General features: G+C 44.7%; 1 protein-coding gene across 1 annotated transcript in view; it reads right to left on the bottom strand.

The window, feature by feature from the left end:
- The window catches only part of LOC106588672 (retinoic acid receptor alpha-A), a 107,323-nt gene that overhangs the window by 23,709 nt on the left and 65,475 nt on the right, over positions 1-18,139 (bottom strand). The window contains exon 4 of the mRNA XM_082970119.1: positions 8,233-8,393. Coding sequence (XP_082826245.1) covers positions 8,233-8,393 — 161 coding nt within the window. The remainder of the gene's footprint in view (positions 1-8,232; positions 8,394-18,139) is intronic.

The following is an 18,139-nucleotide window of genomic DNA, read 5'->3' as shown; positions in this document are numbered from 1 at the left end:
TTTTTAGACTTCTAGAGACTGAACGTTGAGCCCCGTCTTCGGCCTTTCTGTTTTTCAACTTTATGGATCAAGATTATATCCTAACAAAAAAATGTATTATCTTTGGCAATGCCCAAATACCCTATACTCTATCCCTGTACAAGCCAGCTAGAGGCCATAGCTAGCTCAATACCAAACACTCAAGGTCAGACTTTAGAAGACCGTGAAACCTGAACAGCAACATGACGAATTGATCTTAAGTGGTTGAATTTCTGTCCATGTCAGAGTTTACCAGTCAGGGCAGGGCCTCTCTCGCTCTCTGGAGGGAAGGCTCTCAGTGTATAGAACCAAACTAACAGATCCTCCGATGTCTGTCTGTCTGTTAACATGAGGGTGGGGGAAGGAGTCGACGGGGAGGAAGGGTGGGAGAGGAAGGGATGGAGGCAGTGGGGAGTGTAAGTGGTGAAAAGAAAGGAGGGAGAGAGAGAAAGAAAGAGGAAAGGCTCCAGCCTCCAAATCAACCTTGACACCTGATAGATGACTGGTGTAAATAAAGTAGGTAACCCTAACCCTAACCCTAACCCTAACCCCTCCAAATCAACCTTGACACCTGATAGATGACTGGTGTAAATAAAGCCCTCAAACAGACTGACAGTCATTTACAATACTAAGCTACGCCCTGTCGCATTGTGTATCTGTGTGTGTGTGTGTGCCCGCCACTCCTCCTCCCGACCCTTTGATATACGCCACATTTATTCCACTTTTCACAAGTGTCAGGAAAGAAGGCAAGGAAACGGAAGAGAAGACGCACTCGGTCGTCCCCAAAGTCTCCACGTCTTCGTCTCTCACCCAGATTGATGTTTCCGTCCGTCGCTGCCTCTGCCTTCTCTCCGCACTCACGCACGCACGCACGCACGCACGCACGCACGCACGCACTCACACACACACACACACACACACACACACACACACACACACACACCACACACACACACACACACACACACACACACACACACACACACAAACACACACACGCGTAATGGCGCCCGAGCTCTGAAACATTTCTCTGATGTGCTTTTGATGTTTTCAGCAGCAGCAAAGCAAAGTCATCTGTTGCTGACATCTATTTTCTACTCCTCCCACCATTAGGTTTATTGCTGCTACACATGAAACACACTGGCGTAAACAAAATGTATCGTTACGGGCAGAGATAAAGCTATGGATGTTCCTAACCAACAGGGTCTGGTACCAACATTATGGATGTTCCTAACCAACAGGGTCTGGTACCAACATTATGGATGTTCCTAACCAACAGGGTCTGGTACCAACATTATGGATGTTCCTAACCAACAGGGTCTGGTACCAACATTATGGATGTTCCTAACCAACAGGGTCTGGTACCAACATTATGGATGTTCCTAACCAACAGGGTCTGGTACCAACATTATGGATGTTCCTAACCAACAGGGTCTGGTACGAACATTATGGATGTTCCTAACCAACAGGGTCTGGTACGAACATTATGGATGTTCCTAACCAACAGGGTCTGGTACCAACATTATGGATGTTCCTAACCAACAGGGTCTGGTACCAACATTATGGATGTTCCTAACCAACAGGGTCTGGTACCAACATTATGGATGTTCCTAACCAACAGGGTCTGGTACCAACATTATGGAGTTCTATTCAATCCGTATCGCAGAAGGTCAGCATTACAGTGTGATTTAAAGGCGTTAGCAGAGACTGCATTCACGGTAAACGCTGCATATGTCCGCTCAATGGGAAAGGACCTTTACATTTCTATCACAGAGTCTGTAATGCTTCAGCGATACGGATTGAATAGAGGCCCCTGTACTAACATTATGAATGGTCTATCCCCTGGTTGTAGAACAGACATTATGAATGGTCTATCCCCTGGTTGTAGAACAGACATTATGAATGGTCTATCCCCTGGTTGTAGAACAGACATTATGAATGGTCTATCCCCTGGTTGTAGAACAGACATTATGAATGGTCTATCCCCTGGTTGTAGAACAGACATTATGAATGGTCTATCCCCTGGTTGTTGAACAGACATTATGAATGGTCTATCCCCTGGTTGTTGAACAGACATTATGAATGGTCTATCCCCTGGTTGTAGAACAGACATTATGAATGGTCTATCCCCTGGTTGTAGAACAGACATTATGAATGGTCTATCCCCTGGTTGTAGAACAGACATTATGAATGGTCTATCCCCTGGTTGTTGAACAGACATTATGAATGGTCTATCCCCTGGTTGTAGAACAGACATTATGAATGGTCTATCCCCTGGTTGTTGAACAGACATTATGAATGGTCTATCCCCTGGTTGTAGAACAGACATTATGAATGGTCTATCCCCTGGTTGTTGAACAGACATTATGAATGGTCTAACCCCTGGTTGTAGAACAGACATTATGAATGGTCTATCCCCTGGTTGTAGAACAGACATTATGAATGGTCTATCCCCTGGTTGTAGAACAGACATTATGAATGGTCTATCCCCTGGTTGTAGAACAGACATTATGAATGGTCTATCCCCTGGTTGTAGAACAGACATTATGCATGGTCTATCCCCTGGTTGTAGAACAGACATTATGAATGGTCTATCCCCTGGTTGTTGAACAGACATTATGAATGGTCTAACCCCTGGTTGTAGAACAGACATTATGAATGGTCTATCCCCTGGTTGTAGAACAGACATTATGAATGGTCTATCCCCTGGTTGTTGAACAGACATTATGAATGGTCTATCCCCTGGTTGTAGAACAGACATTATGAATGGTCTATCCCCTGGTTGTAGAACAGACATTATGAATGGTCTATCCCCTGGTTGTTGAACAGACATTATGAATGGTCTATCCCCTGGTTGTTGAACAGACATTATGAATGGTCTAACCCCTGGTTGTAGAACAGACATTATGAATGGTCTAACCCCTGGTTGTAGAACAGACATTATGAATGGTCTATCCCCTGGTTGTAGAACAGACATTATGAATGGTCTATCCCCTGGTTGTTGAACAGACATTATGAATGGTCTAACCCCTGGTTGTAGAACAGACATTATGAATGGTCTATCCCCTGGTTGTAGAACAGACATTATGAATGGTCTATCCCCTGGTTGTAGAACAGACATTATGAATGGTCTATCCCCTGGTTGTAGAACAGACATTATGAATGGTCTATCCCCTGGTTGTTGAACAGACATTATGAATGGTCTATCCCCTGGTTGTAGAACAGACATTATGAATGGTCTATCCCCTGGTTGTAGAACAGACATTATGAATGGTCTATCCCCTGGTTGTTGAACAGACATTATGAATGGTCTATCCCCTGGTTGTAGAACAGACATTATGAATGGTCTATCCCCTGGTTGTTAGAACAGACATTATGAATGGTCTATCCCCTGGTTGTAGAACAGACATTATGCAGGCATCCCCGGTGGCGCTATGGGCCCCCTGGTTGTAGAACAGACATTATGAATGGTCTATCCCGGGGGCTGGGTCTCCCCGGTTGAGAACAGACATTATGAATGGTCTATCCCCTGGTTGTAGAACAGACATTATGAATGGTCTATCCCCTGGTTGTAGAACAGACATTATGAATGGTCTATCCCCTGGTTGTAGAACAGACATTATGAATGTGCAAACAAACATTTGATCTGTAGAAGTGCATACTACATACATGCTCACAAGGTAATGTAGTAGAGATTTCTGACAATAATATTGAGTAGAATAATGCACACAGTGAACAGATAAATCCAAGATGGCGAAGCAGTAAGATGTGTTTGTTTTTGTCCCGTGTAAATATTCTTTTTTTTTCTTTTTTTGTATACATTTCAATATATTTCAATCTCTTTTTTTTCATTTTTTGATTAAATATACCTTCCTGCTACCCGCCTCACCCAATGTGGTACGGATCTGCTATTTTTATTCCTTATAACTGGACCCTCAACATGCCTCAGATAGCTCCTTTGTCCCACCCCCCACACATGCGGAGACCGCACCTAGCTTAACTGGCGCCTCCAGAGATGCAACCTCTCTCATCGTCACTCAATGCCTAGGTATACCTCCACTGTACTCGCACCCTACCATACCCTTGTCTGTACATTATGCCCTGAATCTATCCTACCACGCTCAGAAATCTGCTCCTTTTATTCTTTGTTCTCAACGCACTAGACGACCAGTTCTTATAGCCTTTAGCCGTACCCTCATCCTACTCCTCCTCTGTTCCTCTTTGTGATGTAGAGGTTAACCCAGGCCCTGTGTGTCCCCAGGCGCTCTCATTTGTGGACTTCTGTAACCGTAAAAGCCTTGGGTTCATGCATGTTAACATCAGAAGCCTCCTCCCTAAGTTTGCTTTATTCACTGCTTTAGCACACTCCGCAAACCCTGATGTCCTAGCCGTGTCTGAATCCTGGCTTAGGAAGGCCACCAAAAATTCTGAAATTTCCATCCCCAACTACAACATTTTCCATCAAGATAGAACTGCTAAAGGGGGCGGAGTTGCAATCTACTGTAGAGATAGCCTGCAGAGTTCTGTCATACTATCCAGGTCTATGCCCAAACAGTTCGAGATTCTACTTTAAAAAATCCATCTCTCTAGAAATAAGTCCCTCACTGTTGCCACTTGTTATAGACCCCCCTCAGCTCCCAGCTGTGCCCTGGACACCATATGTGAATTGATTGACCCCATCTATCGTCAGAGTTCGTACTGTTAGGTGACCTAAACTGGGATATGATTAACACCCCGGCAGTCCTACAATCTAAGCTAGATGCCCTCAATCTCACACAAACTATCAAGGAACCTACCAGGTACAACCCCAAATCCGTAAACATGGGCACCCTCATAGATATCATCCTGACCAACTTGCACTCTAAATACACCTCTGCTGTTTTCAACCAGGATCTACGCGATCACTGCCTCATTGCCTGTGTCTGTAATGGGTCTGCGGTCAAACAACCACCCCTCATCACTTTCAAACGCTCCCTAAAACACTTCTGCGAGCAGGCCTTTCTAATTGACCTGGCCCGGGTATTCTGCAAGGATATTGACCTCATCCCGTCAGTAGAGGATGCCTGGTTGTTCTTTAAAAGTGCTTTCCTCACCATCTTAAATAAACAAGCCCCTTTCAAAAAAGGTAGAACTAAGAACAGATATAGCCCTTGGTTCACTCCAGACTTGACTGCCCTTGACACGCACATAAACATCCTGTGGCGTACTGCACTTGCATCGAATTGTCCCTGTGATATGTAACTTTTCAGGGGAGTCAGGAACCAATATACACAGTCATTTAGGAAAGCAGAAAAATGTGCATCCTGCAGCCCTAATTCCAAAAAGTTTTGGGACATTGTAAAGTCCATGGAGAATAAGAGCACCTCCTCCCAGCTGCCCACTGCACTGAGGCTAGGAAACACTGACACCACCGATAAATCCACGATAATCGAGAATTTTAATAAGCATTTCTCTACGGCTTGCCATGCTTTCCACCTGGCTACCCAAACCCCGGCCAACAGCTCTGCAACCCCCGCAGCAACTGGCCCAAGCCTCCCCGCTTCTCCTTCACCCAAATCTAGACAGCTGATGTTCTGATCGAGCCGCAAAATCTGGATCCCTACAAATCAGCTGGGCTAGACAATCAGGACCCTCTCTTCCTAAAATGATCTGCCGCCATTGTTGCAACCCCTATTACTAGTCTGTTCAACCTCTCTTTCGAATCGTCTGAGATTCCTAAAGATTGGAAAGCGGCCGCTGTCATCTCCCTCTTCAAAGGGGGAGACACTCTAGACCCAAACTGTTACAGGCCTATATCCATCCTGCCCTGCCTTTCTAAAGTCTTCGAAAGCCAAGTGAACAAACAGATTTCCACCATTTCGAATCCCACAATACCTTCTCCGCTATGCAATCCGGTTTCCGAGCTGGTCACGGGTGCACCTCAGCCACGCTGAAGGTCCTAAACGATATCATAACCGCCATCGATAAAAGACAGTACTGTGCAGCCGTCTTCACCGTATTCTTATTGGCAGACTCAATAGCCTTGGTTTCTCTAATGACTGCCTCGCCTGGTTCACCAACTACTTCTCAGATAGAGTTCAGTGTGTCAAATCGGAGGGCCTGTTGTTCGGACCTCTGGCAGTCTCTATGGGGGAGCCACAGGGTTCAATTCTTGGGCCGACTCTTTTCTCTGTATATATCAATGATGTCGCTCTTGCTGCGGGTGATTCTTCGACCTACCTCTACGCAGATGACACCATTCTGTATACATCTGGCCCTTCTTTGGACATTGTGTTAACAAACCTCCAAATGAGCTTCAATGCCATACAACACTCCTTCCGTGGCCTCCAACTGCTCTTAAATGCTAGTAAAACGAAATGCATGCTCTTCAACCGATCACTGCCCGCACCCGCCCGCCCGACTAGCATCACTACTCTGGACGGTTCTGACTTAGAATATGTGGATAACTATAAATACCTAGGTGTCTGGTTAGACTGTAAACTCTTTCAGACTCACATTAAGCATCTCCAATCCAAAATTAAATATAGAATGGGCTTCCTATATCTCAACAAAGCCTCCTTCACTCATGCTGCCAAACATACCCTCGTAAAACTGACTATCCTACCGATCCTTGACTTCGGCGATGTCATTTACAAAATAGCCTCCAACACTCTACTCAGCAAATTGGATGCAGTCTATCACAGTCCCATCCGTTTTGTCACCAAAGCCCCATATACTTCCAACCACTGCAACCTGTATGCTCTCGATGGCTGGTCCTCGCTACATATTCGTCGCCAAACCCACTGGCTTCAGGTCATCTATAAGTCTTTGCTAGGTAAAGCTCCGCCTTATCTCAGCTTACTGGTTACCATAGCAACACCCACCCGTAGCACGCGCTCTAGCAGGTATATGTCACTGGTCATCCCCAAAGCCAACACCCCCTTTGGCCGCCTTTCCTTCCAGTTCTCTGCTGCCAATGGCTGGAACAAATTGCAAAAATCACTGAGGTTGGAGACTTATATCTCCCTCACTAACTTTAAGCATCAGCTGTCAGAGCAGCTTACTGATCGCTGCAGCTGAACACAGCCCATCTGTAAATAGCCCACCATCCAACCAACTACCTACCTCATCCCCATATTTATTTTTCTGCTCTTTTGCACACCAGTATTTCTACTTGCACATCCTCATCTGCACATCTATCACTCCAGTGTTAATTGCTAATTTGTAATTACTTCGCCACTATGGCCTATTTATTGCCTTACCTCCTTACTTAATTTGCACACACTTTATACAGATGTTTCTATTGTGTTATTGACTGTACATTTGTTTATCCCATATGTAACTCTATGTTGTTGTTTTTGTCGCACTGCTTTGCTTTATCTTGGCCAGGTCGCAATTGTAAATGAGAACTTGTTCTCAACTGGCCTACCTGGTTAAATAAAGGTGAAGTGAAATAAAAAATAAAAGAAATAGGCTGGAAGCAGCAGAGCACAGGACCACTGTTCAGTTGTGGAACCTATCAAGGCTCTCTAAAGACTAGTGTAGAATGTCTATCTTCTCATGACACTCTCCAGATATTGATCATCAGTTGACATGAAGCACCTGCCCTAAAGACCGCTCCTAACCTCCTTTGATTGTCATGGATTTCCATTCTAAATCTATCCAACCGTCCTGGAATTGCATGGACAGGAGAGGTTATTGAGTTGTGTTGGGGAGGATTTATCTTATAATTGAGTTCTGGCTACTGCATTAGAGGGGGATTTGCAGTACAGTACATAGGATCGATTTCCTTTGTGGGCTCCGCCAGTCAGAAGTACACTATCACACAAAATGAAACAGACAGTGTGTCAACAGAGGGTTAGAGATACATGCTTGTGGTGTGCGTCAGTGGGACATGTAGACAATAATCTATCGATGTCTGAGTTAGCCAGACCTTCACTACACTGACATTGATGCAAACTGTGCCTGGAGAATTAACTACAACTAAATATAAGTGTGTCTGTGTGCATGCTAATCTCCTGTCGTTGTGCCCTTGAGCAAACCTCTAAACTGCACAGTGGCTGACCCTGGCTTCCAACCCCTCAGGGTTTGTGTGAGAATTTCTCGAGGGGTTGGGTTACGAATTTCTGTGATCTGAAAATGACAATATCCTGTAGTATACTTCTATTCTATTCTCTATGTGGGTGTGTCTCTGTGTGTGTCTGTGTGTGTGTGTCTGTGTGCTACATTACTAACCGTGGTGTATTTCCCCAGCTGGCAGAGCGATGGGAAGGTCTCCTGATGAGCCTTGCGTATCTTCTCTATGATGGCCTCTTGTTCTGCACTCAGCTCGTAGTTCTCTGTCAGCTCTGGCTTGGGACTCTCCTTCTTCTTCTTATTGCGGTCATTCCGGACAGCTGAGAGAGGGGAAGAGGAAGGAATGGGAGAAGGTTAACTAACAAATGTCAACAATAAAAAGTGAATTGAAGCCTAAAAAGCATCCTACACATTTTGGACATATCAACCATTCAGCACAGTGTTGAAGTTAGGCTGCATTTGTACGTGTATTTATTATGGATCCTCATTAGTTCCTGCAAAAACAGAAGCTACTCTTCCTGGGGTCCAGGAAAATTAAGGCAGTTAAAGGCCGTTATTAGTGAGCTACTCATATTCACAACGTGTGATTTAAGATGTGAGTTGTCTGGAATTGCACACTGTACTAAAATATACAACACCACTTACGACAAGGAGACTGAGTCCATGCAGTAACTATCTTCTGCCATGACAACTGTGTTTTTAAGCACACAGTATCTATCTTCAGCACCACCAGCCACAGAACACAAATGGTTAAACTCTCTGTCACTAAGTCTTTCTCTGTCAGCTTAGTGTCATCACTGCACAACATTAAAGCTACAATATGGAACTTTTTGGGCGACCCGATGTACATAGAAACATTATAGATCTGTCATTCTAATTGAAAGCAAGTCTAGGAAGCAGTAGTTCTGTTCTACCTTTATTTAACTAGGCAAGTCAGTTAAGAACAAATTCTTATTTTTAATGACAGCCTAGGAACAGTGAGTTAACTGCCTTGTTCAGGGGCAGAACAACCTTGTCAGCTTGGGGATTTGAACTTGCAACCTTTTGGTTACTAGTCCAACACTCTAACCACTAAGCTACACTGCCGCCCCGCTTCCCACTTTTAAGTTTAGTTTTTAACTTTTGGTTTGGTACACCAGCTTCAAACAGCCGTAAATACAATCGTTTAGGTTATTTAAAATATATTTCACAGCAGTTTAGATGGTACAATGATTCTCTACACTATACTTGCTTGTTTTGTCACATAAACTGACATTTTAGCAACCAGGAAATGGAGGAGCGATTTTTGCATAGTGCATCTTCAAAGTGTATAAAAAAAGGCAGCTAGAGCTTCAGAACAAGTGTTTAATTTGGCCAGGCGTTATCTCAACACGATGAAAGAGGCTGATCTTCTGACGGCCCTGGCCTCGTCTCGGAGTAGCGCCCACTGGCGATTGCTGTGGCAACCACGAGGGCAGTTCCATGTGATGGTGTGTTTATGTGTGGAGGATGTTGGGATTCGGTGTGCGTTTGTGTGTGTGCATTCTGACAAAGGAGGTTGAGATGTTCCTTTCCTTCCTCATCTTCTCTCATTCAATGAGAGAAACAGCAACATCAAGGCCACCTCTCTAACCACTGGGGCACGTACATGGAGAGAGAGACAGAGACACTCAGAGAGAGAGACAGAGAGCAGAATTAGACCGATACCCGCTAATGAACAAAATCCAGAAAAGAGCTGTTAAATTCTACAACCACCTAAAAGGAAGCGATTCCCAAACCTTCCATAACAAAGCCATCACCTACAGAGAAGAGTCCCCTAATCAAGTTGGTCCTGGGACTCTGTTCACAAACACAAACAGACCCCACAGAGCCCCTGGACAGCAACACAATTAGACCCAACCAAATCATGAGAAAACAAAAAGATAATTACTTGACACATTGGAAAGAATTAACAAAAACAGAGCAAACTAGAATGCTATTTGGCCCTAAACAGAGAGTACACAGTGGTAGAAAACCTGACCACTGTGACTGACCCAAACTTAAGGAAAGCTTTGACTCAGTGAGCATTGCTATTGAGAAAGGCCGCCATAGGCAGACCTGGCTCTCAAGAGTAGACAGGCTATATGCACACTGCCCACAATATGAGGTGGAAACTGAGCTTCACTTCCTAACCTCCTGCCAAATGTATGACCATCTTAGAGACACATATTTCCCTCAGATTACACAGATCCACAAAGAATTCGAAAACAAACCCAATTTTGATAAATGCCTATATCTACTGGGTGAAATACCACAGTGTGCCATCACAGCAGCAAGATGTATGACGTGTTACCACAAGAAAACGTCAACCAGTGAAGAACAAACACCATTGTAAATACAACCCATATTTATGTTTTTTATTTTCCCTTTTGTACTTTAACTATTTGCACATCTTTACAACACTGTATATATATACATAATATGACATTTGTAATGTCTTTATTCTTTTGGAACTTCTGTGAGTGTAATGTTTACTGTACATTTTTATTGTTTATTTCACTTTTGTTTATTATCTACTTCACTTGCAATGTTAACATATGTTTCCCATGCCAATAAAGCCCTTAAATTGAAATGAATTGAGAGACACAGTGAGAGAGAGAGAGACAGAGAGAGAGACAGAGAAACAGAAAGAGCAGCTCAGCTGAAGGACCGAGAGAGAGAAACAGGAAAAGAGAAGGGGGGAGAGAGAGAGAGACAGAGAGAGAGAGGAGAGGAGGCGAGAGAGATATAACAGGGCCAGAGAGAGACAGGGAGAGAGAGAGAATGTATGTTGTGTTCAGCTCAGCTGGGGGTAACTAAAGTTTAGTAAAATAACTAAAATGTATTCCTTGTTGTATCATCTCAAATAGGTTTGCATAGGGTCAGAAACCTTCTGGTAAATTTCCAGAATTTTTCCGGATATTTTCCATGGGAAAATCCCTGGAATTTGGGGAATTTTGCTTAAATTCATCAAAATAGTTAGCTTATAACAGTGAACCTTTTTTGTCGGATATACATAAGGCAATTCTAGGTCTTGTGGCATATTTTGGTTAAACTATCCCCAATTCAATGAAATTGCAACCCTCTGCATGCACAGTGCATTCTTCCATCACATGTACAGCTGATTCTCAAGATCTTTCACACTAATGAGATGCTATTGAGCCCACAATACTACACTGTCTGAGCCAAGGACTACATGCTTTCTGGTAAATTTTGATTACAATACTGGGTGGGGTGGTTTTTCAACCACTCCACACATTTCTTGTTAGCAAACTATAGTTTTGGCAAGTCAGTTAGGACATCTACCTTGTGCATGACACATGTAATTTTTCCAACAATTGTTTACAGACAGATTATTTCACTTATAATTCACTGTATCACAATTCCAGTGGGTCAGAAGTTTACTTACACTAAGTTGACTGTGCCTTTACATACCTTGGAAAATTCCAGAAAATGATATCATGGCTTTAGAAGTGTCTGATAGGCTAATTGACATCATTTGAGTCAATTGGAGGTGTACCTGTGGATGTATTTCAAGGCCTACCTTCAAACTCAGTGCCTCTTTGCTTGACATCATGGGAAAATCAAAAGAAATCAGCCAAATTGTAGACCTCCACAAGTCTGGTTCGTCCTTGGGAGCAATTTCCAAACGCCTGAAGGTACCACGTTCATCTGTACAAACAATAGTACGCAAGTATAAACACCATGGGACCACGCAGCCATCATACCGCTCAGGAAGGAGAAGCGTTCTGTCTCCTAGAGATGAACGGACTTTAGTGCGAAAAGTGCAAATCAATCCCAGAACAACAGCAAAGGACCTTGTGAAGATGCTGGAGGAAACAGGTAGAAAAGTATCTATATCCACAGTAAAACGAGTCCTATATCGACATAACCTGGAAAGGCCGCTCAGCAAGGAAGAAGACACTGCTCGAAAACCGCCATAAAAAAGCCAGACTACGGTTTGCAACTGCACATGGGGACAAAGACCGTACTTTTTGGAGAAATGTCCTCTGGTCTGATGAAACAAAAATATGAACTGTTTGGCCATAATGATCATCATTATGTTTGGAGGAAAAAGGGGGAAGCTTGCAAGCCGAAAAACACCATCCCAACCGTGAAGCACGGGGGTGGCAGCATCATGTTGTGGGGGTGCTTTGCTGCAGGAGGGACTGGTGCACTTCACAAAATAGATGGCACCATGAGGTAGGAAAATTATGTGGATATATTGAAGCAACATCTCAAGACATCAGTGAGGAAGTTAAAGCTTGGTCGCAAATAGGTCTTCCAAATGGACAATGACCCCAAGCATACTTCCAAAGTTGTGGCAAAATGACTTAAGGACAACAAAGTCAAGGTATTGGAGTGGCCATCACAAAGCCCTGACCTCAATCCGATAGAACATTTGTGGGCAGAACTGAAAAAGTGTGTGCGAGCAAGGAGGCCTACAAACCTGTCTCAGTTACACCAGCTCTGTCAGGAGTAATGGGTCAAAATTCCCCCCTTATTGTGGGAAGCTTGTGGAAGGCTACCCGAAACGTTTGACCAAAGTTAAACAATTTAAAGGCAATGCTACCAAATACTAATTGAGTGTAAGTAGCCTTCTGACCCACTGGGAATGTGATGAAAGAAATAAAAGCTGAAATAAATAATTCTCTCTACTATTATTCTGACATTTCACATTCTTCAAATAACGTGGTGATCCTAACTGACCTAAGAGAGAATTTTTACTAGGATTAAATGTCAGGAATTGAGTTTAAATGAGTTTTAACTTCCGACTTCAACTAAAACTGAGTTTAAATGTATTTAAACTTCCGACTTCAACTGCATTTTATATGACATACATGATTTTTTGTTAACTAGTAAACAGTAGGCTGCAAGCCTACAGCAAAGATTGTTTACAATATTTCTAACTCGTTAACAATTTCTGATAGTTAGTTTTTGCTACCATGTGGGTTTTAGCTTGCTTGTGCCTGCTAACTGAGGAGTGTTAATTCACCTGTTTCCATACATGTTTCATTTAAAAACATTTATCTTACAAAGGAGTTGTTTAATCTAACAATTCTGTACATGGAAATGTATTAGCTTTTTTTTAAACATTTTTTCTTCTTCTAATCTTTACAGACAAATGTCATGGCATTATCTGATGTGTGGAGACATTTCACTGCTGCTAATGTAGAAGGAAAAGCTGTGTACATTTGCAAATACTGAGCCAAATCATATGTGAAGAATGCAACAAAGATGCAGAATCATCTGGCCAAGTGCATAAAGTTCCCTCAGTGCTCACAACAAGCAACCTCTGACAAAAGTCCCTCTACTTCTATTCGAGGTGAAAATGATGAATCAGACACCTTATCGATAGCAACAGCTCATGGTCCTCCTGGAATCAGAAGTTTTTTTGACTCAATGGAGGAACGTAGTCAGAGAAATGCTGATGAATGTCTTTCTCGAGCTGTGTATACGTTTTTAAAAACATAACAAAAAAACATTTGCCGTTTGTTCTACTGTATTGACTGTTATGAAAGAGAAGTGAGTCCTTGTCTGTATCTATTGAATATAAACCTTGGAGCAGATAGAATGCAGTAATCCAGGATACTTTAACTGTCCATTCTGATATAGGAGATTCTCACCTTGCTATACTTCCCTTGTCTCATAGAAACTGTAATGACAAAGGTGAAAATAGAGGTTTCGTTACAGGAAGTACAGAATGAAACCAGAGTGAACACCGGGACCCCCTGCGTGGTGTCCTGGAAAACCCCTAGTTTGTGACGGAGCTCTGGGATTGGAGGAGATGTTGGTGTTTGATGTCTGACACAGAGGGAGATTCTGAGGTTCTGAGAATCCTCAAACATACCAGCTAGAGGAGATAGATGTTGACCCAATACAGGGCCCTGTTCATTAGGGCATGCAACAGAAAACAGTGTTTCATATTGGACCAGGAAGGTCAGGAAGTCTCTCCCTGTTTCAGTCTGTTTTTTCCATTTGATGCCTGATGAACACAACCCAGAGGGTCGATTTTGTGCAAAGAGACTGTGAAGCCTCCAGAATAATTTGTTTGTTCAGTTTGTATCCTTCCTGCCAGCATCCTTGAAGACGCATTGTGTTAAGTCTATGTGGAAGAGTAATTGTCCTTTACAGCACGACCAAGTCAACAAGATATATAGATTATAAACTACATCTACTGTACCTTTATCTTTACTGACAGTCAGGATGTCTGCTTCTATCTTCTATGGTTGTGTTCCAAATGGAACCCTATTCCCTTGATGGGCTCTGGTTAAAAGGGAATAGGGTGCCATTTGAGATCCATACTATGTGTCTGTCTCCACCTCTGTCTGCTATCTGTCTGATTGTCTGTCTTCGATCTTCAGCTCTTTGAGTACTGGGAAATACAGACAACAATCCTAACATCAATTCCAAGAATTCCTTATATAACTGAAGGATTCCTTCATAGGACAACAGTATGTGTCCTCTCACCTCCATTCCCCCTCTCCTCCCCAGTCCAGTGACATTATTGTCCAATCAATTCAATCCTAGGTCCCACCATAATGATAGCATACAGCATGCAGGGTAAAATAGGGTCTATTAAAGGGAATTAAACAGTCTGGTTGGGTTTGGGGTGTCACTAACCTGCTGTGTGTGTCTCACCACAGGCACCACTAGCCGGCCTCCGCCCGGTACCCTGCCCTGAACCTTAGTCACTGTTACTAGCCGGCGTCCGCCCGGTACCCTGCCCTGAACCTTAGTCACTGTTACTAGCCGGCCTCCGCCCGGTACCCTGCCCTGAACCTTAGTCACTGTTACTAGCCGGCCTCCGCCCGGTACCCTGCCCTGAACCTTAGTCACTGTTACTAGCCGGCCTCCGCCCGGTACCCTGCCCTGAACCTTAGTCACTGTTACTAGCCGGCCTCCGCCCGGTACCCTACCCTGAACCTTAGTCACTGTTACTAGCCGGCCTCCGCCCGGTACCCTGCCCTGAACCTCAGTCACTGTTACTAGCCGGCCTCCGCCCGGTACCCTGCCCTGAACCTTAGTCACTGTTACTAGCCGGCCTCCGCCCGGTACCCTGCCCGGAACCTTAGTCACTGTTACTAGCCGGCCTCCGCCCGGTACCCTGCCCTGAACCTTAGTCACTGTTACTAGCCGGCCTCCGCCCGGTACCCTGCCCTGAACCTTAGTCACTGTTACTAGCCGGCCTCCGCCCGGTACCCTGCCCTGAACCTTAGTCACTGTTACTAGCCGGCCTCCGCCCGGTACCCTGCCCTGAACCATAGTCACTGTTACTAGCCGGCCTCCGCCCGGTACCCTGCCCTGAACCTTAGTCACTGTTACTAGCCGGCCTCCGCCCGGTACCCTGCCCTGAACCTTAGTCACTGTTACTAGCCGGCCTCCGCCCGGTACCCTGCCCTGAACCATAGTCACTGTTACTAGCCGGCCTCCGCCCGGTACCCTGCCCTGAACCTTAGTCACTGTTACTAGCCGGCCTCCGCCCGGTACCCTGCCCTGAACCTTAGTCACTGTTACTAGCCGGCCTCCGCCCGGTACCCTGCCCTGAACCTTAGTCACTGTTACTAGCCGGCCTCCGCCCGGTACCCTGCCCTGAACCTTAGTCACTGTTACTAGCCGGCCTCCGCCCGGTACCCTGCCCTGAACCTTAGTCACTGTTACTAGCCGGCCTCCGCCCGGTACCCTGCCCTGAACCTTAGTCACTGTTACTAGCCGGCCTCCGCCCGGTACCCTGCCCTGAACCTTAGTCACTGTTACTAGCCGGCCTCCGCCCGGTACCCTGCCCTGAACCTTAGTCACTGTTACTAGCCGGCCTCCGCCCGGTACCCTGCCCTGAACCTTAGTCACTGTTACTAGCCGGCCTCCGCCCGGTACCCTGCCCTGAACCTTAGTCACTGTTACTAGCCGGCGTCCGCCCGGTACCCTGCCCTGAACCTTAGTCACTGTTACTAGCCGGCCTCCGCCCGGTACCCTGCCCTGAACCTTAGTCACTGTTACTAGCCGGCCTCCGCCCGGTACCCTGCCCTGAACCTTAGTCACTGTTACTAGCCGGCCTCCACCCGGTACCCTGCCCTGAACCATAGTCACTGTTACTAGCCGGCCTCCACCCGGTACCCTGCCCTGAACCTTAGTCACTGTTACTAGTCGGCTAGTCGGCTACCACCCGGTATTCTACCCTGGTCACCTTAATAATGTCACCTTAATAATGTTTACATACTGTTTCACCCACTTCATGGCTCATCCTATATAATGTCTGTATTGTTTTAATGTATTTATTGCTAGGTATTATTGCTTGTGTTTGTGCTTGTGCTTGTGTTTCTATCTCCAACAGTGCAGTTGGAGATAGAAACACAAGCATTTCGCTACACCTGTGATAACATCTGCAAATCTGTATACTCAACCAATAAACATTGATTTGTTGCCCTATATGTGACATCACGTGTAAGTAACGAGCCCTAAAATATATAAACACTCAACTTAATCAGCTGCTAAGGTCATTAAATCAAGAAACACACACACACATAACACTGTTGATGGTAATTTCACTAACGAGTAGAGAGACAATCGGAGAGGCAGGATGACAACACGTCAACTTTGACCTCCATAGACACTCACAGCTCTATAGAATAACAATTAACAAGAGTGTAAGCTGTGTGGTGTGCGTGTGTGTGCGCGCGCATGTGCGTGTGTGTGTGTGTTTGCACGTGTTGAAACAGAGGGCAGGGGGTCATAACAATAATCCTGATGACAGTCAGTAGCTATAAAACCTGGGTCTGCTATGTGGGGAAAACAACATGGCCAGTCAACTGAAGGGCTTTCTGAATAGGATTTACAGTTCTGCTGAACTTAAATGAATACAAACCAGTTTAAAAAAGGGCAGTTTTTCCTGTTTTGTGAAGGTTTGTTTTATGAATCTTCCTTTCACACAAACGTCAGGGACAATTCTGCAATGTCTCCCGAAGGTCTGGTGGACGTTCTGGATGATGACATGGTGCGTCATGGAGGATGAGTTGGCTTAAATTTGGCCTTGTCAGAGCAATAGCAGAACAACCAAAACCAACAAAAATACATTCCCAGAAAGGGACATATTTTCTATGTTTTTTCTATTCTCAACCAACTCAGTTGGTAAGAGCGTAGCGATAGTAACGGCAAGATTGTGTGTTCAATTTCTACAAGGAAAAGACAATGAAAAACCCTAAACATTTCTTGCTGGCTGGAATGGTCAAGCAGAGTTTAAGTCGCTCTGGTTAAGAGCGTCTACTAAATGACCCAAATGTAAATGTAAAAATGGATGGCATTTGTAATTAACAACAGTAAACAAAAGGGACGTTCTTCTGGGGCACAATAGGAGAGGACTTCGAGGAACAAAGACTAGTGGCAGCCAGCTCTGTCTGGCTTCGCTCTATTTCTCTCCTCATCTCCCAGAGACTGAAACGGTAGTGATCAAAAGCCGGGGTCGGGGGTTAGGGTCGGAGCGGCAGATGGTTGCCCAGTGATTGAACCAAACTGAATGATTCAAGGATGACTTGGCTAGGCTGTGTTAAGGCTGGGCCTTGGGGAGGCAGGGGGGTAATGGTATGAAGCCAGTCTGGGTAGAAGCAGGACTACCAACCTTTTACAGCTTTGTATCAGGCCATCTGTCTGGTTCTGTATGGGTTTTATGTATACAGACTAGTGATGTCACGACACCCAAATTTGACTTACGATACCATACCAAGTATCACATTCTGTTAAAGGTCCCCAAAACACACACATCCCTGGGTCGCTCCTCTTTTCAGTTCGCTGCAGCTAGCGACTGGAACGAGCTGCAACAAACACTCAATCTGGACAGTTTTATCTCCATCTCTACATTCAAAGACTCAATCATGGACAGTGTTACTGACAGTTGTGGCTGATTTGCGTGATGTATTATTGTCTCTACCTTCTTGCCTTTGTGCTGTTGTCTGTGCCCAATAATGTTTGTACCATGTTTTGTGCTGCTACCATGTTGTGCTGCTGCCATGTAGTGTTGCTACCATGTTGTTGTCATGTGGTGTTGCTACAATGCTGTGTTGTCATGTGTTGCTGC

This window comes from Salmo salar, chromosome 27 (assembly GCF_965601325.2).
Source record: "Salmo salar chromosome 27, fSalSal1, whole genome shotgun sequence".
Taxonomy (NCBI): domain Eukaryota; kingdom Metazoa; phylum Chordata; class Actinopteri; order Salmoniformes; family Salmonidae; genus Salmo; species Salmo salar.
This window is presented reverse-complemented; position numbering and strand designations above follow the sequence as displayed.